Raw genomic sequence first — 27028 nt, forward strand, 5'->3', positions numbered from 1 at the left:
AATTATATTCATAGCCTGTATATTGGACAGAATAGTGTCCTCTTTGTTTTTGGGGTTTTTATTGTATCGAAAAGGCAACTTGTCCGAGTGGTTAAGGAGAAAGATTAGAAATCTTTTGGGCTTTGCCCGCGCAGGTTCGAATCCTGCAGTTGTCGTTTTTTTTGTCGCAGTAAGACTAATAGATACCTTTAAACAAGACTATATCTATTTTACTACTACTTTTCATGTAGTATTCTATTAAATACGGTTAGTACACTTTGTAGGAACAAACTGTTTTGCCGATGATCTCGGCAGTTAGATGTTTCAGGTGGTAACGAATAAAGTTTATCGGACATGGTATGAGCAACTAACAATAAGGACATTCGCTGTTGTGCATATAACTCGGGGATCCCAATATGTTTGGTGTTCGGGACTCTGTCACATTTGAAGCTAAAGAACTTCATCAACATGGTATTGCTACAAGCTACATGCTAGTTTCCAAGATTATAGCTATAATTGTGTAGAAAAGATTTATAGTCTCCATATTCAAATGATAGGCAACAATGTGCTATTGGATAGACAGCAGTGACAGATATTACACAGGAGAGAGAATATAGTACATAGTTGGAGGAACCTCCTAATGTATCATCAAAGTATGATTGTACAGAAAAGAACTATATAGTCACTAGTATCGAATGAAGTATATATGAGGATACAATGTTTTGATAACACGACATTATGTCAAAGAGGAGTGATGTTGAATATGAGTGCACTTTTAGGACATATTTCTCTACTTTTCACCGAAAACTGCAGTCATACTGACTTACTAAAAACGTATGTTGTTATCAAGCATTGTGAGAGATGGATCATATATGACGAAGATATACTAATCACATTTATTAGTCCCTTAATGACCATGGTACATAAGCTTGTCAACAGCTATCTTGCGTAGAGAATTACCAATAGTTCGATACTTTCTGCTTCCCCATAACTACTACAATTTCCGTTGAGTGTATGACTCTGATATTTGGTATAAAGCGTATTTTGCTGTAACTTATAGACCAGTTATGGCTGTAAAATACTAGCCAGATCCTTCAGTCAACAGGAAAAACGTCCACCTGTTTATGCTAAATGGAATGACGGGCCCTGACCGTACATACCAATATAAAAGTTGTACAAGAAAAGGCCCTGATACGTCAAGAGATACGACATGATGTAAAAATATACGACATTTCGAATTTACGTATTTGTATGGTAAAACCGACGTATAAGAAAAAGAAACAGAATATGGAGCCGTCTTCACTCTGTAGAAATAGTCTGAATAGACGCAATTCCTCATAGCTTGAAAGACAAATAGTCATGATAAGAGATTTTAGGTGGGAACAATAGCATAAACATAACAGATAAACTCACTTCATTTTTACTTCGTCGTCGTTTTAGAATCGCTCAATGATTACGCTATAAGTTTCTAGTAGATAGCTACTTGAAGAATACAATTTGTATACCTCTCTAGTGAATGCTAAAGCCGTATGTGACTACCATTTAAAGGATGTGTCACGTGACTACCAACATCACCGCCTTGATCACATTATACAGGACAGTTACTATGAAACCTTAATACAGCCTCTTTGCTAAACTATTTACAAGAGGACTAATCTAGTACGTGAATTCAATTGCGTCATTCACCGATCCCTTTGACTCCAAATCATTCAAATATTGTTTCCAAAGTGCACTTCCATTCGATAAGCACTTGTAATCTCCAACAAGAATCAACCCGAATTTAGCTCTGGTTAATGCAACATTCAATCTTCTTTCGTCTGCAAGGAACCCAATTTGATTTGTGTCATTTGATCTTACGCACGACATTACCATGAAGTCCTTTTCACGACCTTGGAACGCATCAATTGAAGCAACCATTATACCATTAACAATTTGAATAGTACCATTTTTTCTATTCTGTTTACCATTATTATTATTGTTGTTGTAGTTGATTGTTGTTGCAGACTCAAAGAAATCGTCTCTGTCAATTTCCTCTTGGATGTCTAATTTGTCTGGATTTATCAACTCATTCTCTGCTAAAATACTCGAGATTAAGTTTCTTTGGCCGGAATAAGGTGTGACAATTCCGATACTTGAACGGGGGATGTTCTTCTCATATATTAACTTGGTTAAAATTGTAACAATCCGTTTAGCTTCCCCTTGGTTGGAAAAGGAGAATCCCGCATCTTCTCTATACCGAACACGGACCCGTCCTTCACTACATTTCCCTCCAGTATTCCAGAAGAACACTGGGTTGCTCGGTATACCTTCCATTTTCCTATGGGATGCATCAATTCCGTCCTTCAATAAATTATTGTACACCACTCTTCTCGGGAAATCACTGATGGCAGGATGCATACGATATTGAGTATCCAACATGTGTATCTTCTTGTAGGAACCATTGAGAATTACTCTTTCAAAAAGTGAAACTGACAAATTAGACACTTGAGAGAACCCACTCAATTGCTTTTGATCTCCAACCATCACAAACCTCCGAACACCAGGCATCGATAAAGGAATCAACGTCGATGCCTCCGAAGATTGAGTCGATTCATCCATAATAACAACAGGCAACTTGCTAATAGCCTTCAATTGGTTTCCACCAGCTACAACAGTCGTGGTGAAAATAACATGTGCCTGGGCAATGTGCTTATCATTCAAGCGAATCAACTGTTGAATATACTTCTGATACTGGTTCGCCGAAACAGGCTCACGTCCCCCGCTTCTTAGGGAACGTGCAACTTCCTTAAAATGCTCAGGCATATCATTGTTAGTTCTGTGATGTAAACAGATAGATGCCAAGGGATGATCACGATTGTACTCTGTTTCCTTCTCTGCAGATGTAATTCTGAGTATATGTCTTCCATGGTCCTTCATAAGCTTCTCAGCAATGTTATCAACTGCAATATTCGAAGCTGCAACAACCAAAATGGGGTAAGTACTCAAGTTATCAAGCAATTGCAATATAATCTCGTAGATAGTAGAAGTTTTACCTGTTCCTGGAGGTCCTTGAAGAACAGTAATGGAATTGTTAAGCACGGATTGAATGGCAATCTTCTGTGAAGCATTTAAAGAATCCCTGGTGAAGTTCAAGTAGTTCTTGAAGTCTATCTGCTTAATAGGCTCATGCCCCAATAACATCTTAATAAACTGTGGGTTATCAACTTTGCTCATAGCCATGAAAACACGACTTATAGGAACAGATGCTGGTAAAAGCGTAAGATGTTTGATATGCGCCTGTAAGGGTAAAGGTTGGCTATTCCATGGATGTAACGACACAATCATCTCAAACATGTTCCTTTTGGGAGCTCTTGATGGGCCACGTTTAGGAGAACCTCTCTTTCCCTTCCCTCCTTTACCTTTAGATGCTCCACCTTCAGAAACCACAACTTGACCTGACCAAGCAACTTCATTATTCAATACCAAGAAAATGGATTGATCATTGGAGAAGGGAGTCTTTTTAAATTGCTGACTTTTGGGAATAAATCTTTCAGTAAATTCGGGTGTCATTTCAAGATTAACCTTATACTGACTATGTTTTTGGTCTTGTTCCTGATACCATTCTATTTCCATTTCATTTGGGTGTATATATTTTGATTCGGAATCAGCTTGCTGCTCAAGAAAAAGATAATGTCCGATTTCATTGAAGTAATCGTCCATCGTATCATATTGCAATTTGAGTGTCTTCGAAGGAACGTATGGTCGGATCCCATCAGGATACTTAAAGTCGGGAATGGGTTTCTTGGAATCTACAGAAGTATCTTCAACAATCACTGCTTTGTCAGTCTTGACAGGTGTGTTGGAGCTAGGCTTTGTAGACTTGAGTTGCTTATTCATCAGAATTTCCACTCTACCTGGTTTACGGCCCTGTTGCACAGCTTTGTCAGGCTTAAATGGCTGTTCAGCCTTCAGTTTGGGAACAATCTGCTCAGGTTTACTGTGTTTTCCGTTGAGAATAGACGTATTGGTTGTTTCTTTTATGCTTTTGCGGCTGTCATTACTCCTGGTGGGTTTCTCAGGTTTTTGAGGTTTGCCATTACTTTTGGCCGTTTTTTTGCTAGCATCAGTTGGTGGGTTGGATTTCTTTGTACTCTCTGGTTTTCCTGAGCCCCCAGAGTTTCCTTTTGGCTTTGAAGAATTCACTTTTTTGTTATTTGAACTTAAGGATGCATCTGAGGTGAAGTTGCTGGATCGCCGTGAGTCTGATGAAAATTTGGATGCTTTGGTAGATCGTGATTCAGATTTCGACTTCAGTAAAGGCGAATTTCTACCACTTGATGTTGGAGTGACTCTTGGAGTGACTCTTGGACTTGGTGATGAAGTAGACCGCTTATTATTAACGACAGGAGAATTAACCTTACCAGCTCCAACTGCTTTCACAGTGTTACCTGTGTCAAATTGCTTCTTTCTCTCCATCATTGTATGATAATATTCTATTTGTTTTAATTTCTGTGCATCCACAGGTTTCTCACGTCTAGGACGTCTTTCTCGTCCACCAACGCCTTTTCCTTTGCTACGCCTTCCCTTACCTTTACCTCTTGCCGAACCTTTGAACTTGCTTTGGAACTCCTTGATTCCAAACAATTGGTACAAGAACTGGTCATTGTTATCGCCAATGAACTTACCCGTTGATATCAACTCTTCGGCATCGTCACCTAAACAGTTCATACAAACACAGAGAGCAGCCTCAGCACTACCAGAACCAGAACCAGAACCAGTAACACCACTGGCAGATTTGGGAGTAGATCCGTCTCTATTGGGAACATACAAAGTCACATCTATTGCTTGACAAATATCACAACTTAAATCACGTAATTTCAAATACATAGGCAACTTTGCAAAGAAGGACCCATTGGAAAGAGAGTAGTTGACAACCTTGTCACCAGGAACAGAAGACAGAGGCTCACAACAATCAGTACATAAAAGTGAAAGATCAGAGAGTCCAGATCTCTGTAGAACTAACTGATGGATGTTGTTATTGCCACACTCTTCGCAAGCAACGTCTTCACTTTCGCCATCTGCTTCTTCAGATTGAATGGATGCTGACTTGTGTCTGGTTTGCAGTAGGTGAGAGTGAATGGAAGAATAGTCAAATGTCTGACTACACGTTTTGCACGTGAATAATGTCAGCATCTAGCCAATGTATAACAGCAATTGGATTGATTGGCTTATTGCCCTCATTGACTGTTTTATCGTTTACTTCATCTCCAAATTCGAAGACCACAAATTTTGTAATGTGTCCGGGTAACCCATAAAAAAGAGGGTAATGTGCAACTTCATTATGAACGCATGAAATATATGGAAATTATAGTGCAGAACGTCATAAAACATTCTTTGACACGTGACTATGTGCTTAAAATCTAAGAATGATAAATGTGAAAATCTATGTGGTTATCAATTGGATGGGGAGAGAATGAACGGCGCGTACACCTAATGTTTGCACTGCTTAATAATTCTTCGACATGACACGACTTCATTAAGTAATGTTGTAATGTTGATTGTTGCCTGCCAGCGTTATTAGGAAACTATCAAAGATACAGTACTAAAATAGTAGTGTAGAATTAGTTATTTAATTGTGGAGTAAAATAATTTGTCGAGGCTTACTCTGTGTCCGGGTAATGCCACCTGATTTAGTTTGGAAGAATAATATTGTATATATCGATAGATCAAAGTAGACGTCAAACTGATTTATGACGTAATGCATACGGACCTACTACGGTAATGTGAACGACATTACTAAACTGCCAGGGGATCAAAGTTAAAAATATCCGGGACGTTATCTGTACGAATAGGTGGCTCCGTATTACTCATCAGCAAGTGGAGAAGGAACGGCTGTTAAACCCCGGAACGGAGTGTAAGCTTAAGTTCCGGAATCCGGAAAAAAATATGTTCCGAAAATTGTCTGAAGTACATTCTCTGTGGTGTCTGAAAAGTTTAACTATGGAAACCTACTAATGTTGAGGTTTTGGAAGGTTTGTTCTTATGTTTATGTTTACAAAACCTCTCGTGTATAATGTAATGTCTGATCTTCGATAATACTAAATCGTCAACTGTACACAATGACCTGAAGAGGAAATGTAATAGCAAAGTAGTTAAACCTTTCCTTCTGGACTCTTCTCATTTAACCTCCGTGTCGGAATTTTGTATTCTGTCGTATACATGATACTATAACACACATAGAATGTTTCACAACAGTTTTCACACTCCGATATTTAACCTGTCGAAACACTAACGATTACTTATTATATCATCTTCAAATGGTACTTACGGTAAACACATTTACTGCCACTTCAAGCACACAGAAGGCACTAAAATCCATTCCCTCGGCTTGAGACAATGAATGATAACCAAACTTCAATCGAACACTGAAGTTTTAAAATTTTAACTACATGGCACGTGACACGACAAGAAGCTCCCATGGGACCTGTTAATTGTATGATCGCTAATGATGTTCGTGCTATTAATGACGTATGGGCCAGTTAAGTCACACTATTTGAGGACTTAGAAAAGGCAAACGTTTCAATAGAATTTAAAATACATCAATCTATGATTAAGCCGACATTGTCACATGTCAGCTATATTCAAAACGAACCTTTAACTGGATATCATCTCGATGTCTCCGTACTCTTGGTTTTTATTTTCATTTGACAGTTTCCTTTTTTCGGGAGCAGAGACCTCAGCTTTGAAGAATTTCCTTTTCTTACACGTTTTGGCTCAAATAGGCCAGCCAATGTCAACCTGGATTTGGTTAAAACAAAAAGAGAGTCTTTCATAAACTTTATAAAATGAAAACTACAAATCTAACACTTTTCTACACACTTTTAAGCGCAAAAGGATCTTTTTGTTGCAAGAATAGAAATATACAATTGTCTAAAAAGATTGGGGTCACAGTGTTGAGGAAGTCCCCTTCAACGATAAAACTTGGTTGAGCTGTGCACTTTCAATATACGGTTAAAATTGGATAGTGGATGACTTTGTTCGAAAGACCTATTCTGTAAGAAAATTTATTTCCACATTGTATGTCATACGTCTGTTATTGCTACAGAGTGCTAGGAACTAAAACATACTATACTGTTCTTCATCTATGTTCCTATTATTATACGTGCATCGTTGTTTGGGTCCGAGGATAATGCATCAGGAACAGTAGAAGGAAGCCTAAAAGGATACGTTTGAGAGTTCCGTAATCAATTTATTAGTACCTTTTTTGTTTGAAAACTCTGACGTGGATTTTGGGAATATTGCTAAAGTTTAAGTGCTGTCTGGTAAAAAACGTTGACCAACGTGGGGCAGCCATAACATGCTTTATAACTACACTTCATCAGCATTAGATGAGTTTTTTTCTTCTGGCTAATTAGACCAAAAAATGTGGATTCCAAAATCAGATTCCGTCGTTGATAAAACTTATCGTGACATACAGTGGTTCCTTCTAATACTATAATAGTTAAATAATAATTAAAACAAAAAGGCGGAAAAATTTCGGTACTTCAATATGTCTGTATGAGGTCATCAAACCAACATTTCAAATATATATATTAGCCTTCTCTTTTTTCACATGGGTTGGGTTTCTATGTATAGCTCATAAGAAAACAAAATAAATCAAGGGTATTTGACCATCAACAAAGAAAAGTAGTAACTTCAGAGAACAATTTTTGCAACCTCAAAGACACCAGCCTGTATTTAACCACTCCTTTTCCTAACACATGGCTGCAAAACAGACATTCCTACATATAAGATTATCTCCACCTCGTGGGGGATGACGACGGAAGAAAAGTAATATACATCTAAAGCAAGTTCAAAAGTAACATTCTGGGCTCAAAAAATACAATACGTATTATTGCAAATAAAGGTCAAGCTGAAATGAAGGCTGTGGCTAGTATCCGTAAGGACGGCAATGTTCCGTACACCTATAGTAATGTTTAAGGCCTGACATTTCTTGGTTTCAAACACAGTATGTACAGTACAATATCAGACACCAATTTTGTCTGGTAGCCTTAAATCCGCATCGCAATAATTCCGATGACACCATAAACAGACACCAGTGCCACTTTACTAACAACCGGGTGTCATATAATTCCAGATCACACCTTATGCTTTATAGATATATAAGGTTGGCTAATCCCTAAATGATTGAAAAAACATAAAGAAAAACTTAGTGAATAACTTTAGACTTGTTACCAATCAACCAATGAGTGTTGTTAAAGACAATTCAACACGCTCATCGACGTCTGATGAAGATGAAGACAATCTCTCAGAATACCAGGGATTCGACAATGGAGTAGGACACCAAGTTCTAAATCTTGCTAGAACTGTTTCTCATAGTGGTCTGAATGTTGGCGGCACTTCAATTTCCAGGGTGAAAACTTATGATTTGGCTCGTTATTTGACCAACATGTCTCAAGTTCCTGGGGAAGCACCTTACAATGGTGACGTTGATCCCCGCTTGGATCCTGCACTGGACTTATTTGAAGCTAAGTTTTGGGTTAAGAACATGAGAAAGTTAAGAGACACTGATCCAGACTACTACAAACCTTCCAAATTGGGTGTTGCTTACCGTAACTTGAGATGTAGCGGTATTGCAAGTGACTCTGATTATCAACCTACCGTTACCAATGGCCTTTGGAAGTATATGATGGACGGCTCAAGAATCTTGAAAAAACCCCCACAACTGGCTTACTTTGATATTCTAAAGCCAATGGATGGTCTTGTCAGACCTGGTGAAGTTACAGTTGTTTTGGGTAGACCTGGTTCTGGTTGTACCACACTTTTGCGTACACTTGCCTCTCAAACATATGGTTTTGAAGTTGACCCCAACTCAATTATCTCATACGATGGTTTAACACCCCACGAAATCAATACTAATTATAGAGGTGAGGTGATTTATTCTGCAGAAACTGATATCCATTTCCCTCACTTGTCTGTTGGTGATACTTTGGACTTTGCTGCCAGATTGAGAACTCCTCAAAATAGAGGTGACATTGACAGAGAAGTATACGCCCAACACATGGCATCCGTCTACATGGCTATGTACGGTTTGCTGCATACCCGTAATACCCAAGTTGGTAATGATTTTATCAGAGGTGTCTCTGGTGGTGAACGTAAGAGAGTTTCCATTGCCGAAGCTTCTTTATCTGGTGCTAACCTTCAATGTTGGGATAATGCTACTAGAGGGTTAGATGCTGCCACTGCATTGGAATTCATCAGAGCTTTGAAGACTTCTGCTACCATTTTAGAAGCCACCCCATTGATTGCCATATATCAATGTTCTCAAGACGCTTATGACTTGTTTGACAATGCTGTTGTATTGTATGAAGGTTATCAAATCTACTTTGGTAAAACCAGTAGAGCTAAGGCATATTTTGAAGAGATGGGTTACATTTGTCCACAACGTCAAACCACAGCTGATTTCTTGACTTCATTGACCAACCCAGCCGAAAGAATTGTCAAGCCTGGTTATGAAAGCAAGGTACCTCGTACCGCTAAGGAATTTGATGAATATTGGAAGAGCTCTACAGACTACCAAAAGTTGTGTAGCAAGATTGATAAGTACATTGAAGAAAACTCAACTGCAGAAAATAAGGCTGCCTACCATGATTCCCACGTTGCTAGACAATCGAATCACATTTCCTCCAAATCACCTTACACTGTTTCATTCAGTATGCAAGTTAAGTACATTATGCAACGTAACTTCAAGAGAATGAAAGGAGATCCTTCCATCCCCTTATTTTCTGTTGTCGGTCAAGGTGTTATGGGTTTGATTTTATCGTCTGTTTTTTACAATTTAAATCAAACTACTGGTTCTTTCTATTATCGTGGTGCTTCCCTTTTCTTTGCTGTTTTGTTCAACGCTTTTGGTTCTCTTTTGGAAATTATGTCACTTTTTGAAGCTAGACCAATTGTCGAGAAACAGAAACAGTATGCATTATATCGTCCATCTGCTGATGCACTTGCATCAATTATTACGGAATTACCAGTGAAACTTGTGCAATCTGCAGCTTTCAATATCATTTTCTACTTTATGGTTAACTTTAGAAGAACTGCTGGTGCTTTCTTTTTCTATTGGTTGATTTGTTTCACATGTACTTTGGTCATGTCTCATTTATTCCGTTCAATTGGTGCTGTTTCGACGTCTATTGCAGGTGCTATGACCCCAGCAAATGTTTTACTTATGGCGATGGTGATTTACACTGGTTTCGTTATTCCAACTCCTAATATGTTGGGTTGGTCCAGATGGATCAACTACATCAACCCAGTCGGTTACGTCTTTGAGTCACTTATGGTTAACGAGTTTAGTAACAGAGAGTTCAAATGTGCTTCATACGTTCCTAATGGCCCCGGTTATGTCGAGGGCCTGGACGCTACTGTTTGTAATGTTGCTGGTTCTAAAGAAGGGAATGCCTTTGTGAATGGTTCCGATTATATTGCCACTTCTTTCAAGTACTACATCTCTCACAAATGGAGAAACTGGGGTATTGTTGTTGCTTATGTGTTTTTCTTTTTGTTTATTTACATTTACTTGACAGAAAGTAACAAAGGTTCTATGCAAAAGGGTGAAATCACATTCTTCCTTAGAGGTTCTTTAAAGAAGCAAAAGGAGATGCACAGAAAGAGTGCCGAGAAACAAGGTGCTATTGGTAATTCTGAAAAGAATGCCTTGGATCAAGATTTAGAGATAGCTAGTTCAACTGTTGAAGAGAAAATTAGTCACCGTGATCAAATAGAGGCTACAAAGGAAGCAACCGGTGATAGTTCCGCATCTGGAAGTGTCAATGGAAGTAACAATGATAGAGAAATCTTCCACTGGCGTGATTTGACTTACCAAGTTAAGATCAAAACTGAAGACAGAGTCATTTTGAATCATGTTGACGGTTGGGTTAAGCCTGGTCAAATTACCGCTTTAATGGGTGCATCTGGTGCCGGTAAAACCACATTATTGAACTGTTTGTCCGAACGTGTTACTACTGGTGTTATCACCGATGGTGTTAGATTGGTCAATGGTAAGCCATTGGACAATTCTTTCCAAAGATCTATTGGTTATGCTCAGCAACAAGATTTACACTTGCCAACCTCAACCGTCAGAGAAGCCTTGAGATTCTCAGCTTATTTGAGACAACCATCTCATGTATCTAAGAAGGAAAAGGAGGACTACGTTGAGTACGTTATTGACTTGTTGGAAATGTACGAATATGCTGACGCATTAGTCGGTGTTGCTGGTGAAGGTTTGAATGTCGAGCAACGTAAGAGATTGACTATTGGTGTTGAATTAGCTGCCAAACCAAAGTTGTTGCTTTTCTTGGATGAACCTACTTCTGGTTTGGACTCTCAAACTGCTTGGGCCGTCTGTAAGTTGTTAAGAAAGTTGGCTGATCACGGTCAAGCTATTTTGTGTACAATCCATCAACCTTCAGCTATTTTGCTAGAAGAATTTGACCGTTTATTATTCTTGCAAAAAGGTGGTAAGACTGTTTACTTTGGTGAATTAGGAAAGAACTTCAAGACTTTGACTGGTTACTTTGAAAAGTATGGTGCTCATCCATGTCCTAAGGAGGCCAACCCTGCCGAATGGATGTTAGAAGTTATTGGAGCTGCACCTGGGTCTCATGCTAACCAAGACTACCATGAAGTTTGGAAGAATTCTACCGAATACCAAGACGTTCAAAATGAATTAAACCGTATGGAAATCGAATTAGGTGCTATTCCAAAAGAAGAAGACCCTCAATCTCACTTGAAATATGCTGCCAACATGTGGACTCAATACTATTGCACATCTAAGAGAGTGATAGTTTCCTACTGGAGAACTCCTACTTACATTTACTCCAAACTTTTCCTTTGTATATCTTCATCCCTTTTCAATGGGTTCTCGTTCTACAAAGCAGGTACTTCCATCCAAGGGTTACAGAATCAAATGTTTTCCGTCTTCATGTCATACATTCCCTTCAATACTTTGGTGCAGCAAATGTTGCCATACTTTGTGAGTGCTCGTGATTTATATGAAGTTAGAGAAGCTCCTTCTCGTACTTTCAGTTGGGTTGCCTTCATTGCAGCTCAAATCACAGCTGAAATTCCCTTCCAAATCGTTGTGGGTACCTTATCATTCTTCACTTGGTACTACCCTGTCGGATTGCAACAGAATGCTACATACACCAATGCCGTTAATGAAAGAGGTGTATTAGTTTGGTTGCTTATTACAGGTTTCTATGTCTACACCAGTACTATGGGTCAGATGTGTATTGCCTTCATAGAGTTGGCAGATAACGCTGCTAACTTGTGTGTTTTGTTGTTCAGTATGTGTTTGAACTTCTGTGGTGTCTTAGCTGGTCCTGATGCTTTACCAGGTTTCTGGATCTTCATGTACCGCTGCAACCCATTTACTTACAATGTTCAAGGTATTTTAGCCGGTTCTTTGGCCAACGCCCCTGTCGTGTGTAAGTCAAACGAGTTGGTTTCGCTTACTCCTCCAAATGGTCAAACATGTGGTGAATACATGTCTAACTATATATCTGCCAATGGTGGGTACCTTGTTAATGAGCTGGCTACCAGTAATTGTGAGTTCTGTTCTTTAAATAGTACCAACCAGTTCTTACGAAGTGTCAGTACATTATACAGTGAGAGGTGGAGAAACCTTGGTATTTTCCTTTGTTTCATTGCTGTTAACATTATTGGTACTTTTGCTTTTTACTGGTTGGCCAGAGTGCCAAAGGGTAACAGAGAAAAGAAGAAGTAATATTTGTTTTAGGTGCGAGTTCTTTTTTTTTTGATTTTGATTAGCCTCGTGATAGTTTATAATACTTTATTTAATGTTCATAGATAATAATTGATACCTTTTATTGATAAAGATTCAGGATCAATGACTGAACAATTGCAACTGTCATTATCATCATTGATATAACGCCATCGTATTCTGGCCTGACTGCGTCTTGATCAGTTTTTGATTGAGCCTGTATTTTTCTTTTTATTGATCCAGAGGACAACGGTCTCTTACGTGCACTCATCCCACGATAAGGATACCGCATGAACTCCAGTTCTTTCTCTTTTAAGCATATCATTGAAGTTAAATTCCGGTGACAACTTCATGTTGCGATCTACAGTGGATGCTCTTCGACTTACAAAGATGTCGTACAAAGTAGAGATATCATTCACTTCCTGATCAAAGCCATTCTTGGAAACAACCGTCCCTTTATCCAACACAGAAGCCAATTGAATGGGCTCTTGATAAGAAGTAAAATACTTTTCTTTATTAAGTGGACCAAATTCCTCTGATACCCTCACATCCTTCGCTTCAACAAAGAGAAACACACGCATTGAAAGAAACTGAACAGTGTTGAATCTGAAGTCTTGAATGTGTCCTACCGTTACCACATCGTTGGCGTCTTCGAATTGATCAACATCTCCTTGCTTAAGTTTCAATTGGACTTCATATCTACGTACACGTATCCCTAGCGCAACTGGTACTGCTGCTGCTGTTGTTTGCCTTGATCTTCTGACCGGAGAATCTACTTGGGTCCTCTCTTCTTCAAGCACCAATTGCCATCCTCCTACATCCTACTTAGACTTGGCCTTCGTGTAGGAAAGGTGTTGACGATAAGGAAGACGGGGTGTAGTTCATTATCACATGATCACGTGATATAAAATAAAGCACAAAGCACTACGTTTATTAGCATGCAGATCACGCTATGCCACGACAAAGTAGGCACACACAGAGGTAAACAAGACATCACCGATGCCTTTAATGTTTTTAAAGAAGGAGTTGGTTGCCAATATTGACTAATCTCATCTAGATGTATTTCCAAATCAAAAGCTATGGAAGTAATAGCCTGTGCTCCTAACGCTTGGATATAAACGACCCTTCAACCTATTTAAGCATAAATATAGTTCTAACTAAACAAATTAACTGGGTGTTTGATGAGCGATATATTCCTTAACCATTAAAGACATAGCCACAAGAACATTGCACGGAGTAGTTACCGAAGTTCTTTTAGATCCAACCATTCATAATGTGGTCGTGTTGCTTTCACCTTTGCATTGTTATAACTGCAAGAATTCATAACTTTGATCACGTGCGCATGTTTCAAATACAAAAGTCGCGAACGAACATTAAGATCAATTGCCGCAGGTTGACGTAGAAGATTTTACTATTTTTTTGCTGCATGGGCAGACAATTGTTCTCCGGACACGGATTTTAATATGATTTCGGAAGTTAATTACGGAATGAAAGATGGGTCCGTCTTTTCGGGAACTAAACAGCGTTTTTAGTATCCGAAAACCTATATTACTATGATCAAAAGGTCGAATTACGTGTAAACCATAGTAATCACAGGTAATACGCACCTATAAAGTGTAGAATATATACTCTAGACCATGATCGATTACGCTAAAGATTTTATTTGAGGCAGTAAACGATTTGACTAGGAACGAACGGCGGAAACAGTTATTCTCCGTGCCTTTCAGGTACCAAAGTCCCGAATCATAACATACAAGCAGATGAATATTTGACGTACATGATGACTTTATCGCAGTTGTACGGATGATAGTACTACAATTTGGCTGTGCGCCAAATATAAATTCAATATGGCTTAGAGTGACGAATACGGAAGGGGTTACGGAACTTTAAGCATTGAACAAACCTACATATACAAAGCGGATAAGTTGAAAGATGGTAAGTAGGAGTAAAGGAAGATATGGTTGCAGACATGTGGTTTATTATTAGCTTTAGTGAGTTTTTCCGCTGTTTCTAAATATGGCTTTACGTCCGACGCACTTTAGTTTTACGGTTCGCAACAATTGCCAGATTAAGGTCATATTCCGATGAGTGATTAAATCCTAAAATCCGGAGGGCGGATGCATAAGCGTAATTCCCGACGCATATGTATGGAACTCTTCAGACGCATGTCCCGTGAGAAACAAGATTGATACGATGCGCAATCCATTAATTAACATACCCAGATTTAGATATCATACCATACCATAGCCATCCAAACGATACACACTCGAAAGAAGAAAGCAATGAAGAAAGTAGTGACCTAACACATGTAAAAGATCGAAATGAGTAAGAATATGAGAAAGAAGCGGGGCAACTGGAACGACTACAGCCTTATTGTACCCCCCCCCTCGTTCTAGCCAAAAGCAAGTGAATGCAACAACAAAGTCCCCCAACATGTGTGTACAAACATGGCAATTCGATACCAAGTAAATTCTACAATCTAAATTAGAGATATGTCCGGGCCCGGCTAATGCCTGCTAACACGGAGATACCATTATTATTATTATTATGATTTACGACAGTGCGCCGGCACTAAATAAAATCCTTAAATCCTTAAAGCCTTGTTGTCTCAATGTGCTTAACGTTTTTGCCATCGGAGTCTGTGTCTCAAGGTTGTTAACGTCTTGTATATGCCATGATATTAATGGGCTTGTTACCTTCTTTGGCTTGATTGTTACTCAAACTTATTATTTTTTTTTGTTGTTGTTTGGGCTTTGCCTTATCCAATTTGGTTGTGTGTATCTCATTGCAGTTAACAATCTGGATGCGGAGCATAATTCCACAAGACGGAGAAAAGAGCACATCATTGAAAAAATGTATATAATGCCCTGACCAACCCCAACCCTAATGTTAAATCGCAAGTGGAATTTTCTTTCAGTTTGTTTAAAGTTAGTATACTGTATCTGTCCAACATGTCTTTACCTCCTCCTGAAACAGGTTATGGTGAAGATGGTGTAGCATCATCACCCGGTGGTGGTGTTAGTGATAATACACCCAAAACTGAAGTGTTTGGAGAAGGAGAAGACGACGAGGAGTCCGAAGAAGAAGAAGATGAATTAGAATATCAAGGTTTTGACGCCCAGGTGGCACAACAAGTGGGTCAGATTGTTAGAACTCTTTCCAGACGTCAAACTAACGCAACCGAAGCCACAGAATATGACTTGGCAAAGTACTTGACTCACATGTCCCAGGTTCCCGGGGTCGCGCCATTCAATGCTGAGAATGAACCAGAAATTGATCCCAAACTAAACCCAAGTCTGCCTGATTTCGAAGCTAAGTATTGGGTTAAAAACTTGAGAAAGTTGTATGATTCAGATCCTGACTACTATAAACCTTCCAAATTAGGGGTGGCTTACCGGAACTTGAGATGTAGCGGTATTGCCAGTGATTCAGATTACCAGCCAACAGTTACCAATGGTATTTGGAAAGCCATGACAACTCTTTATAGAAGCATCAAGAAACCTCCTCAACTGGCCTATTTCGACATTTTGAAGCCAATGGATGGGTTTGTTAGACCCGGTGAAGTCACTGTCGTTTTAGGTAGACCTGGTTCTGGGTGTACAACACTTTTAAAGACCCTTGCTTCTCATACATATGGGTTTGAAGTGGCCCCAGAATCCCATATCACTTATGATGGGATTTCGCCTCAAGATATAAACACCATCTATCGTGGAGATGTGATCTATTCTGCAGAAACAGATGTCCATTTTCCCCACTTGACCGTTGGAGATACCTTGGACTTTGCTGCTAGATTGAGAACCCCAAAGAACAGAGGGGAAATCGATAGAGAAACCTATGCTAAACACATGGCATCCGTCTACATGGCTATGTACGGTTTGCTGCATACTCGTAATACCCAAGTTGGTAATGATTTTATCAGAGGTGTCTCTGGTGGTGAACGTAAGAGAGTTTCCATTGCCGAAGCTTCTTTATCTGGTGCTAACCTTCAATGTTGGGATAATGCTACTAGAGGGTTAGATGCTGCCACTGCATTGGAATTCATCAGAGCTTTGAAGACTTCTGCTACCATTTTAGAAGCCACCCCATTGATTGCCATATATCAATGTTCTCAAGACGCTTATGACTTGTTTGACAATGTTATCGTCTTGTACGAAGGTTACCAAATCTTTTTCGGTAAGGCTACCAGAGCTAGAGCTTATTTCGAAGAAATGGGTTACATTTGTCCACAACGTCAAACCACAGCTGATTTCTTGACTTCATTGACCAACCCAGCCGAAAGAATTGTCAAGCCTGGTTATGAAAACAAGGTACCTCGTACCGCTAAGGAGTTTGATGAATATTGGAAGGCATCTGCTGATTATGATCTGCTTATTCGTCGTATCGATAGTCACATCAACCACACTGATGGTAATACCAATGCTATTGCCTATGAGGAATCCCATAAAGCCAGACAAGCCGATCATTTACCACACAAATCCCCTTATGTTGTTTCCTTCTACATGCAAGTGCGTTATATTATGCACCGTAATTGGTTGAGGACAAAGGGTGACCCTTCCATCACCATTTTCTCTGTTGCCTCGCAAGTTATCATGGCTTTGTTGTTGTCGTCCGTCTTTTACAATTTGCAACCCAATACCAATTCCTTTTTCTATAGAGGATCTGTTTTATTCTTTGGCCTTTTGTTCAATGCTTTCAGTTCTTTGTTGGAAATTATTGCTCTTTTTGAAGCTCGTAATATTGTTGAGAAGCAAAAGCAATATGCCTTATATCGTCCTTCAGCAGATGCTCTAGCGTCGATTATTACTGAATTGCCTGTTAAAGTTGGTATGTCCTTGGGGTTCAACATTACGTTGTACTTTATGGCCAATTTACGTCGTACTGCTGGTAACTTTTTCATTTATTTGCTTTTCTGTTTCACTTGTACTTTGGTCATGTCTCATTTGTTCCGTGCTATTGGTGCTGTGTCTACTTCGCTTGCAGGTGCTATGACCCCAGCAAATGTTTTACTTATGGCTATGGTTATTTTCACTGGTTTCGTCATTCCAACTCCTTACATGTTGGGCTGGTCCAGATGGATTAACTATATTAACCCAGTTGGTTATATTTTCGAATCGCTTATGGTTAATGAATTCCACAATCGTGAATTCGAATGTCTGACATTTTTGCCTCTGGGTCCAGAATATGCCAATGTTCCTATGAATCAACGTGTTTGTTTGGTTGCTGGTGCAAAGCCAGGTTCCTCCGTTGTGAACGGTTCTGATTACATTGCTATCTCGTTTAAATACTACCATGCCCACAAATGGAGAAATTTTGGTATTGCTGTTGGTTTCGTTATCTTCTTCCTTGCTATTTATTTGATTTTGACCGAGACAAATAAGGGCTCTATGCAAAAGGGTGAAATCACTTTGTTTTTGAGTGGATCTTTGAAGAAGCAAAAGAAGCAAGAAAAGTTGTTAAGATCAAAGGGTGATATTGAAGATGGTGCACCACACGAACCTATTTCACACAAGGAAAAGATTGAAAGTTCCAAGGGCGACAGTTCTTCATCTGAATCCATTAGTAATGGAAAGAGTGAAAGAGAAATCTTTCACTGGCGTGATTTGACTTACCAAGTTAAGATCAAGGCTGAAGACAGAGTCATTTTGAATCATGTTGACGGTTGGGTTAAGCCTGGTCAAGTCACTGCTTTAATGGGTGCATCTGGTGCCGGTAAGACCACATTATTGAACTGTTTGTCCGAACGTGTTACTTCTGGTATTATCACCGATGGTGTTAGATTGGTCAATGGTAAGCCATTGGACAATTCTTTCCAAAGATCTATTGGTTATGCTCAACAACAAGATATCCATTTAGCTGCTTCTACTGTTAGAGAAGCCTTGAGATTCTCAGCTTATTTGAGACAACCATCTCATGTATCTAAGAAGGAAAAGGATGATTACGTTGAGTACGTTATTGACTTGTTGGAAATGTACGAATATGCTGACGCATTAGTCGGTGTTGCTGGTGAAGGTTTGAATGTCGAGCAACGTAAGAGATTGACTATTGGTGTTGAATTAGCTGCCAAACCAAAGTTGTTGGTCTTCTTGGATGAACCTACTTCTGGTTTGGACTCTCAAACTGCTTGGGCCGTCTGTAAGTTGTTAAGAAAGTTGGCTGATCACGGTCAAGCTATTTTGTGTACAATCCATCAACCTTCAGCTATTTTGATGAAGGAATTTGACCGTTTATTGTTCTTGCAAAAAGGTGGTAAGACTGTTTATTTTGGTGACTTGGGTGAAAACTCTCTGGTATTGATCAACTATTTTGAAAAGTATGGTGCTCATCCATGTCCTAAGGAAGCCAACCCTGCCGAATGGATGTTGGAAGTTATCGGAGCTGCACCTGGGTCTCATGCTAACCAAGACTACCATGAAGTTTGGAGAAATTCCACTGAATACCAAGATGTTCAAGCCGAGTTAAACCGTATGGAAACCCAATTAGGAGCTATTCCTAAGGAAGCAGATGAACAGTCTCAAAAGACATATGCTGCTCCACTTTGGAAGCAATTTGGAATTGTTACATGGCGTGCTATTGTCCAGAACTGGAGAACACCTACTTATGTTTACTCCAAGTTCTTTTTGGTTGTTTCTTCTATGATTTTCAATGGTTTTGCTTTCTTCAAGGCTGGTACTTCAGTTCAAGGGTTACAGAATCAATTATTCTCCGTTTTTATGTGTTTGATTCCTTACAGTACTTATGTGCAACAAATGTTGCCATATTTCGTGAGACAACGTGAGATTTATGAAGTTAGAGAAGCTCCATCACGTACTTTTAGTTGGGCTATTTTCATTTTGGGTCAAGTTGCTGCTGAAATGCCATTTCAAGTTGTTTCTGGTACCTTTTCATTCTTCTGTTGGTACTACCCAGTTGGGGTTTACAGAAATGCCGAGCCTACTAATGCTGTGAATGAAAGAGGAGCTATGGTTTGGATGTATTTCGTTGCCTTTTACATTTACACTGGTACCATTTCTCAATGGATGATGTCTTTCAACGAGTTGATTGAAAATGCTGGTAATTTGGCCAACTTTTTGTTCACTATGTGTCTTTTATTCTGTGGTGCCATGGCCCCCAAAGCTTCATTACCCGGTTTCTGGATCTTTATGTACAGAGCCAACCCATTCACATATTGGATTCAAGGTGTTTTAGTTGGATCGCTTGCCAATACCAACGTTGTCTGTTCCAAGGATGAATTGATTGCGTTTCCTGCCCCCAGTGGCCAAACATGTCAAGAATATTTGGCTGCATACATCAAGACAAATTCAGGATATCTTGTCGATCCACTGTCGACTACTACTTGTGAGTTCTGTCGTCTTGCCGATACCAATTCGTATTTGGGCTCATTATCTGCCTTTTACTCTCAAAGATGGAGAAACTGGGGTATCTTCATTTGTTTTATTGCTGTGAATATCATTGGTACTGTTTTATGTTACTACTTGGCTCGTGTGCCTAAGGGAACTCGTCAAAAGAAGGCTTAAGTCAAGATATATATATAACGATTCATCATATTTAATTAATACCTTGCTATACTAATATAAGAAATATACTAAGACTTAATTACTGTACAACTGTAATACGTCACAGGTGGCTATGGAGTAGCCCGGCCCTGTTCTAAAAGCCATACATTGGGGTCTGGAACTTGCACAAACGCCGGAACCGGCAATAGATGTCCCAAAGCAGACAACGAAGGAATGGAAAAATCCCAAAGAGTCCACGACGTAGATTCCAATTAGAAGTTCACCGCGTAGGTCGATGTGTGATCAACAAGCATCAATGATTGATTGATTGATTGATAGATTATGGTATAGATCGTGCGTAACAATAACAGCAGTAATAACGGGAAGAATGTGGTTAAGAATAATATCCAAGAGAGAAACAACACGACTGTATTGTATAAAGAGGAAGTCCACACGCCTGGTGGCAGTAATCAGATGGAACGATGGTTGAACGGAGTTGTAAAAATGCGACTGCCGTGCAACGTCGACCGAAAGACTCAACGTCGACCGAGCTATGACTCGACAATATGTGCTAATGCGACTGATCTGTATAACCCTACTACTCTCTCCGGTGCCCCACTATAGCTGTCTGTAGCTCTGTAGCTGATCCTTGCTAACTGGCGATGATGTAACGAGATCCAGCAATTTTGTTTGAACCCAATACGGCAACGCTGGTGCTCCAGAAAAGGGGGGATACCCAATCTGGCGGTGGTGGCCTCCGAAACAATACACGCCTCATGGAGGAAAGGTAGAGATTCAAAGTGGTGATACCTGAAGGTATTACTCAAGGAATTCCATAGCATCAACATATGTCAAGTCACATAAGTTGTACAATATCTACGTTTAATAGCTACATACATTAACCACATACATTAACCACACTACTAGATACCACTAGTAAATACCACTACATACTACTCACACTACTAGCACCTACTACTGGTACCACTTGTATATACTGCTAGTACTTACTGCTACCATTAGGTTTCATTCTGGTGTATCTTTGTCGTTACTGTATAGGACGGAGCGCGTTGGCCGTACGTAATTCGACTTCAATCCACTACGCGAATTATTGAATCTCCACCCCGCTGTTCTTCTTGTTGAGAGGACCCTTGAAGGAGGAACTCATCTTCTTCGTGTCGAATGGAGCCGGAAGACCCAGACAAGCATCAGCACAACACAACAGACACAACGGACACAACAGACACAACAGACACAACACACCACAGCATAAAAGACACATCACACCAGATATCAAACATCAACACATCACAATATCAACGGTTTCAGCTCAAGTATAGATGGATGAACTTAACCAACCGAAACATCTCAGTCAGTCGTCGTCAGTGTATCTGCCTCTCGAATCAGAATTCTCATTCCACCATCGACCCAGTCTACCTCCCACCTCGGAGGTTGACGAATTTGGTATCGAAGAAGTCCACGATGACGACGACGACGATGATGATGATGACGATGAAGAGGAGTACAAAATGGCAAAAAGTCACATTCTGATCAACACAACCGGTTCAGATTCCCAGTCTTCTGCCACAAGCTCTCAACCCAAAGTGGCTACCACCAAACCCTTTAAGTTCACCACTGAATCAGGGGCCAGAATCGGAGCAGACATGAGTTTCACTAGCATTAACGAATCCTTACTACGTAACGGTACTGACGATGACCGCAGTACTAGCAGCAACAAAAGTATCAACCATGAGCATTATTCTGCCAACGATTCTTCCACAGACTCCAATCACATAGATACAACTAGTGGTAGTGAAGTTGGCGATGGCCACCGCCACAGCAACAACCCTTACAAGGATGAAGATGCTACACCACTCATACGACAAGGTAATAATATGGATGATCCAATAGATGACCAGAAGACTCCGATAATGGGAGGAGATAACAACTTTAATCATAGAAACAGTAGCAGTAATTCAAGTCTGCTATTACCTCAACAAGATTTATCTTCTAAATTCAAAAGACTTTCATTGACCTTGGAAAGACAGCATACTTCCAATAATTCTTATCAATTTCTTTCGTCGTTCCAACAAAATGTTGAATTGGCTTCCAAACATCCCAAACAACAAGAATTGTACCTGCAAAGTCATAGGAAATCCATCTACTACGCCAAAATTCATGATAACAATTCGTTTATTTCTCCCAGAGAAATCCATTCCAATAATGATTCCAATCTGATTCTGGAATTAAGCTCAATTTCAACAACTTCAAACCAATCGGAGATAACAAGGTTGAAACTGTACCATAATTATGAGGTTTCCGGCCATTCTCCTCGGGGTCCAATCCACCAGAACGAGGAATTATTGTTGAATATCCCAGCAAATACCACCGGAATAAGCCATAATACCGCAATTGTAGATGAAGAAGTGCCATACCATTCCAATGAAGAATCAGAATTGAAACATAATGACAACGAAGAAGAATATCCCGGTGATGGTGATGATGATGATTTATCCACCCTATTTATCCGTGCATTACATTCCTTTGATTCTACTACACTTCAACTGGAATCAGATGCTCTGATTTGTCTATCCTTTGAAAAGGATGATTTGGCATTTGTTCACACTATCGATGATAGTGGATGGGGGGAAGTTACATTAATTGATACCTTGGAGAGAGGTTGGATTCCTATGAATTATTTCACAATTGCGGTTCTCGATGAAGATGATGAAGAACATAATGCTTATTTGCAGCCATTATTTCATGCATGTGGTAAGTTCCTTATCAACCCATTGAGTCGTAAGAATAGACACGACAAATATACCTTTAGTGTAAAGGTAATTAATTCTATTCGAGATGGAGTTAGGCTTTTACTCCAACTGACAGATTGTTTATCCAGATCCAATGAGATAGTTACCAAGAAACCTGTTGTTAGAAAACATAGAAAGTCCTTATTAGCAGATTGGTACAAATTAATGGTGAAAGCCAATGAATTTAAAGGTACTTCTAACTTCAACAAGATTGAAATCTTAACGTTAATGATTTACCAAGTTTCAAGGAAAGCATTCACCTTTTTGAAAGTTTGGTCCATTGAATCACGCCAAATTCTTATCAAGGTTGCTGTCAACAATTACCCTCTTTTATCAAAGCCTCCCATGGCAAAGCAAAGAATTACCGAGATTCACAGTGTGCTTATTCTGTATTTGGCGTTATTTATTGGTAGATTGGATTTGATTGAACATAATCCTGTGGGGTTTGAATATTTGGAAAACTTAACACACCAAATAATTTTGCTATTGAGGGAATTGCTATTCATAAGTAAATCTGGATCTGTTCTTGTTACTAATGATAAGCCTCAAGATTTGGATTCTTCTTTGGATAACGTATTGGCACTTGTTAGTAACCTTGTGTCTAAAGTTAAGCAATTAGTTAGTAATAAGCAAGAAGGAGGTAATGAGTTGACCACAAAGACAACAGATGCTAGTGGAACATCATCATCTTTGTTAAATCCTCCTGCCATTGCAACCACTTACACATTTTCTAAAGAAGGAGCGGAATTGATTGATATTTCATGCCGTTTGGTGAAGGGTATAAGCATTACTATTAATGGAATTCGGAAATTGTTGGAGGTTTCTGGAGATTTCAAATTAAGTAACGAAAGATCGTATCCTGATTATTCCAAGATGAAATTTAATCCTCAAGAATTCATAAAGAAATGTTCCCTTGCTGTTACCAACGAACTGTCACTTAAGGTTGGATCAGAAACGACCTCAACGACGACGACTCCAGCCATGCGCAAGGAAACATCTACAGCCAACAAGAGAATCAGCCAATTAAAATCATATAATCATATGAGAGCTGGTAGAACTTCTTTAACAGCAGATGGTATGAATTTCCTTAACGACATTTTGATAGACGAAGGAAGCAAGTTTAGTAAGCTGGACGAGTTTAAGAAATTTACTAAAGATGATGATGATGATGATGATGATAATAACGTGTTATCCACTGGAGGAAGTAGTTATTTTAAGCAAGATGACGAATTATTGGTGGACAGCAATGGTAATTTGTTAGGGGCTTCATTCAAAGGGTTGGTCTTCACTTTAACTAATGAGAACTCTCCACCAGAGTACTTTTTTGTTTCTACATTCTTCATTTGCTTTAGAAGCTTTGCTCCCAGCATTGACTTTTTGGAAGAGTTGATAAGTAGGTTTGACATCAAATTTGAACCCAGAGAAGTGGAGCAGCTGATCAAATTGAAAAATAGAAGAAGGTTGATTGTTAAAATGTTCCAATTATGGTTGGAATCGTATTGGGACGAGGAAACTGATAGAGTATTATTGACCACTTTGATCAACTTCTTCAATGAAGGAATTTCAAACCATTTACCTTTGGAATCAATTAAGCTTATAGAGATAGCAGCAAAGTTAGCATCAAGCAATCAGAACAGCGCTGGCGTGGGTACATCATCATCAAGCAAGACAACACAATTGGTTTGTCGTAAGATATCTGCTACCAAATTGATTAGAAAGACTTCAAGTTTAGGAGGATCGTTGAGTAACTCCAATTCAAGGTTTTCATTGGTTGATGATTATGATTTATCTCGGATTAATACATCTAGTTCTGTACGGTCATCCATTTTGCCTGTTCCATTCAGCCAAACGTCCAATGCCTTGCTTTTAACTCGAAACCAATTGAATTCAGTGGAGAAAATATTGTTTGGATTTCGTCAAGTGCTTGGCTCCAATTGGACCAAATCAAATAGTTTATCCTCTACAATTCAAAATTGGTACCTGATTTGCGAGAGGTCTTTCCCCTTGACCAATTCTCGTCCTAATCTATTGGATTATAATGGGTTGGAAGTGGCTAAACAAATGACAATTATTGAAAGTGCTATATTCTGTTCTGTTGGCCCGGAAGAATTATTAAATGAAAACTTCACTGCCAGAAGAGCTAATTTGAATTTGGCACCAAACGTTAGAAGACTGCTCTTATTTACCAATTGTCTTTCAAGTTATGTGTTAGAGTCGGTTCTCCAACCTCAAGTCCCTACTAAAATGAGAGTTAACATTATCAAAACCTGGTTGAAAATAGCCATCTCATGTTTATATCTTCGGAATTTCAACTCCCTAGCAGCCATTATAGCCAGTTTACAATCTCATTTGGTTACTAGACTTACCGAGGTTTGGACTCAAGTCAGTGAAAAATATAAGGAACTTTATGATTATTTAAGTGGGATCATACAACCCGATAAGAACTATAATGTCTACCGAACCAAGATCAGAAACTTTCTTTTATCCAATGATGTGGGGTTGCCAGTTGTACCATATTTCCTGTTGTTCCTTCAAGACTTGACATTTGTCACTGACGGGAACCCCAATTATCGTAAGGCCAATACATTTTTGAAGCTGAAGCTCATCAACATCGATAAATACTTGAAGATAACTCGGATTATTGCAGACATAGAGATGCTTCAAATCCCTTATGTCAGTGAAGGGTCCCAGAACCAGTTGACTCCGCTAATGCCTTTACAAGAGTTGATTTTGCTTGAGCTTTGGAAGGTTTATCAGGTGAATAAGAATGAAGAAGACAGAACATGGAAGCTCAGTTGTTTGATTCAACCCAAAGAGCAAACGTGACTATATTCAGTTGTACTATATTAATGCATATCGATTGTACGGATTAATGTAGACATTCAAGGTAAGTATATATATTATCGGATAAATATATCAAACACATACTCAATAGAAAGGGAAAAACAATGATCCGAAAGTGATTGAAAACATCAACAGTTATTGCGAACTATATGTAACAAAATACTCTTACGATATATACCACCACACTCTTCCCATATGCAGAATAATAGTGTTGCTGAGTTCGAGACCCTCGAGAAGGGATTGACGTATCTGTTTCTTGGGTATGAGAGTGAGTTTGAAGGGGCCAGACCCGTGGAACAAGTTGAGGAAGAGGTGTTCAATGCTGAGACGCGTTTGAAGCGACTCAAGTTTGGGTACTTGGAACGAGAAACCAAAGACAAGTTTCTTAGACGCGTCAGTGACTTTGATAATGGAGGCGAAGTAAGCGAAGAGACCATGAGGAAAGCCCGTAGTGAGACTGAAACCCGTGAGTCTGATCTTGAACAAGCCAACTCACGTTTACAAGAAGGGGTGAAGGCATTTGAGGCGTTGGCATCAGAGACAACAAGTATCTACGAACAGCTTCAAGAGCGCATGACGAGCGTGAAGCTGGTACTTGCAAAGATGGAGGCCAGAAGAGTTGAGATGGAGGCCAAATTGAAGTCAACCAGTGTCGGGAAAGATTTCCAGTTACTTCAGACAGACCAACTTGAGAAGGAGTTGGACACCAAGAACAGTCAATTGAGCGAAGTCAATACTATTTTAAACAGCACAGAGAATACTCATGAAACGCTAGCAGATTTAGAACACAGAGTCAATACAATTACAGAAGAGAACAACCGGTTGGAGTCACAAGGTCTCCCCACCAACTTTGATGAATCTGCTAACCCGTTCCAGGGTCAAGGCCAAAGACTCCAATTACTCTGTCAGCTTTTGAAAGACCATTTGGCTGGAGATTCAATCACCGTTGACCCGGTCGCAGATGGGTTTGAGATCTCCAGTGCTCTATTCTCTTTGCATCTTGGTAATGATGAGAGGGTGACTTTGGTCCTGGGAAAGTTGCCTACAGGGATTGAAGAGCCGCTCAAACGCAGTAAGCTTCCAGTCATTATATCCAAAATGTGGTAATGTTACCACTAGGACCCTACAGTGTCTGTTGAAGAAGT

General features: G+C 39.4%; 5 protein-coding genes and 1 non-coding gene across 6 annotated transcripts; 4 read left to right on the plus strand and 2 right to left on the minus strand.

Moving 5' to 3' along the window:
* Positions 1 to 73: 73 nt before the first annotated feature.
* Positions 74 to 155, plus strand: KQ657_002074. The gene has a single exon. It is a non-coding gene; the product is annotated as a tRNA-Ser (tRNA).
* A 1480-nt stretch (positions 156 to 1635) lies between these two features.
* Positions 1636 to 6437, minus strand: KQ657_002075 (RNA helicase; the record flags this gene model as incomplete). The annotated part of the gene is made up of 2 exons (XM_043192850.1): positions 1636 to 5064; positions 6408 to 6437. 2 exons carry the CDS (start codon positions 6435 to 6437, stop codon positions 1636 to 1638), a joined length of 3459 nt encoding a protein of 1152 aa, XP_043051238.1.
* A 1766-nt stretch (positions 6438 to 8203) lies between these two features.
* On the plus strand, positions 8204 to 12739 carry CDR1_1 (pleiotropic drug resistance family ABC transporter; the record flags this gene model as incomplete). Its single annotated transcript, XM_043192851.1, has 1 exon — positions 8204 to 12739. The coding sequence occupies one exon, from the start codon at positions 8204 to 8206 to the stop codon at positions 12737 to 12739; it is 4536 nt and encodes a 1511-aa protein (XP_043051239.1).
* Positions 12740 to 12993: 254 nt separating this feature from the next.
* Positions 12994 to 14707, minus strand: KQ657_002077 (uncharacterized protein; the record flags this gene model as incomplete). Its single annotated transcript, XM_043192852.1, has 2 exons — positions 12994 to 13427; positions 14650 to 14707. 2 exons carry the CDS (start codon positions 14705 to 14707, stop codon positions 12994 to 12996), a joined length of 492 nt encoding a protein of 163 aa, XP_043051240.1.
* Positions 14708 to 15687: 980 nt separating this feature from the next.
* CDR1_2 (pleiotropic drug resistance family ABC transporter) lies at positions 15688 to 20250 on the plus strand (the record flags this gene model as incomplete). The annotated part of the gene is made up of 1 exon (XM_043192853.1): positions 15688 to 20250. One exon carries the CDS (start codon positions 15688 to 15690, stop codon positions 20248 to 20250), a length of 4563 nt encoding a protein of 1520 aa, XP_043051241.1.
* Positions 20251 to 21569: 1319 nt separating this feature from the next.
* BUD5 (Ras family guanine nucleotide exchange factor) lies at positions 21570 to 26990 on the plus strand (the record flags this gene model as incomplete). The annotated part of the gene is made up of 3 exons (XM_043192854.1): positions 21570 to 25861; positions 25918 to 25926; positions 26093 to 26990. 3 exons carry the CDS (start codon positions 21570 to 21572, stop codon positions 26988 to 26990), a joined length of 5199 nt encoding a protein of 1732 aa, XP_043051242.1.
* Between the last annotated feature and the right edge of the window lie 38 nt (positions 26991 to 27028).

This window comes from Scheffersomyces spartinae (genome assembly GCF_019049425.1).
Source record: "Scheffersomyces spartinae strain ARV_011 chromosome Unknown scaffold_2, whole genome shotgun sequence".
NCBI lineage: Eukaryota > Fungi > Ascomycota > Pichiomycetes > Serinales > Debaryomycetaceae > Lizanozyma > Lizanozyma spartinae.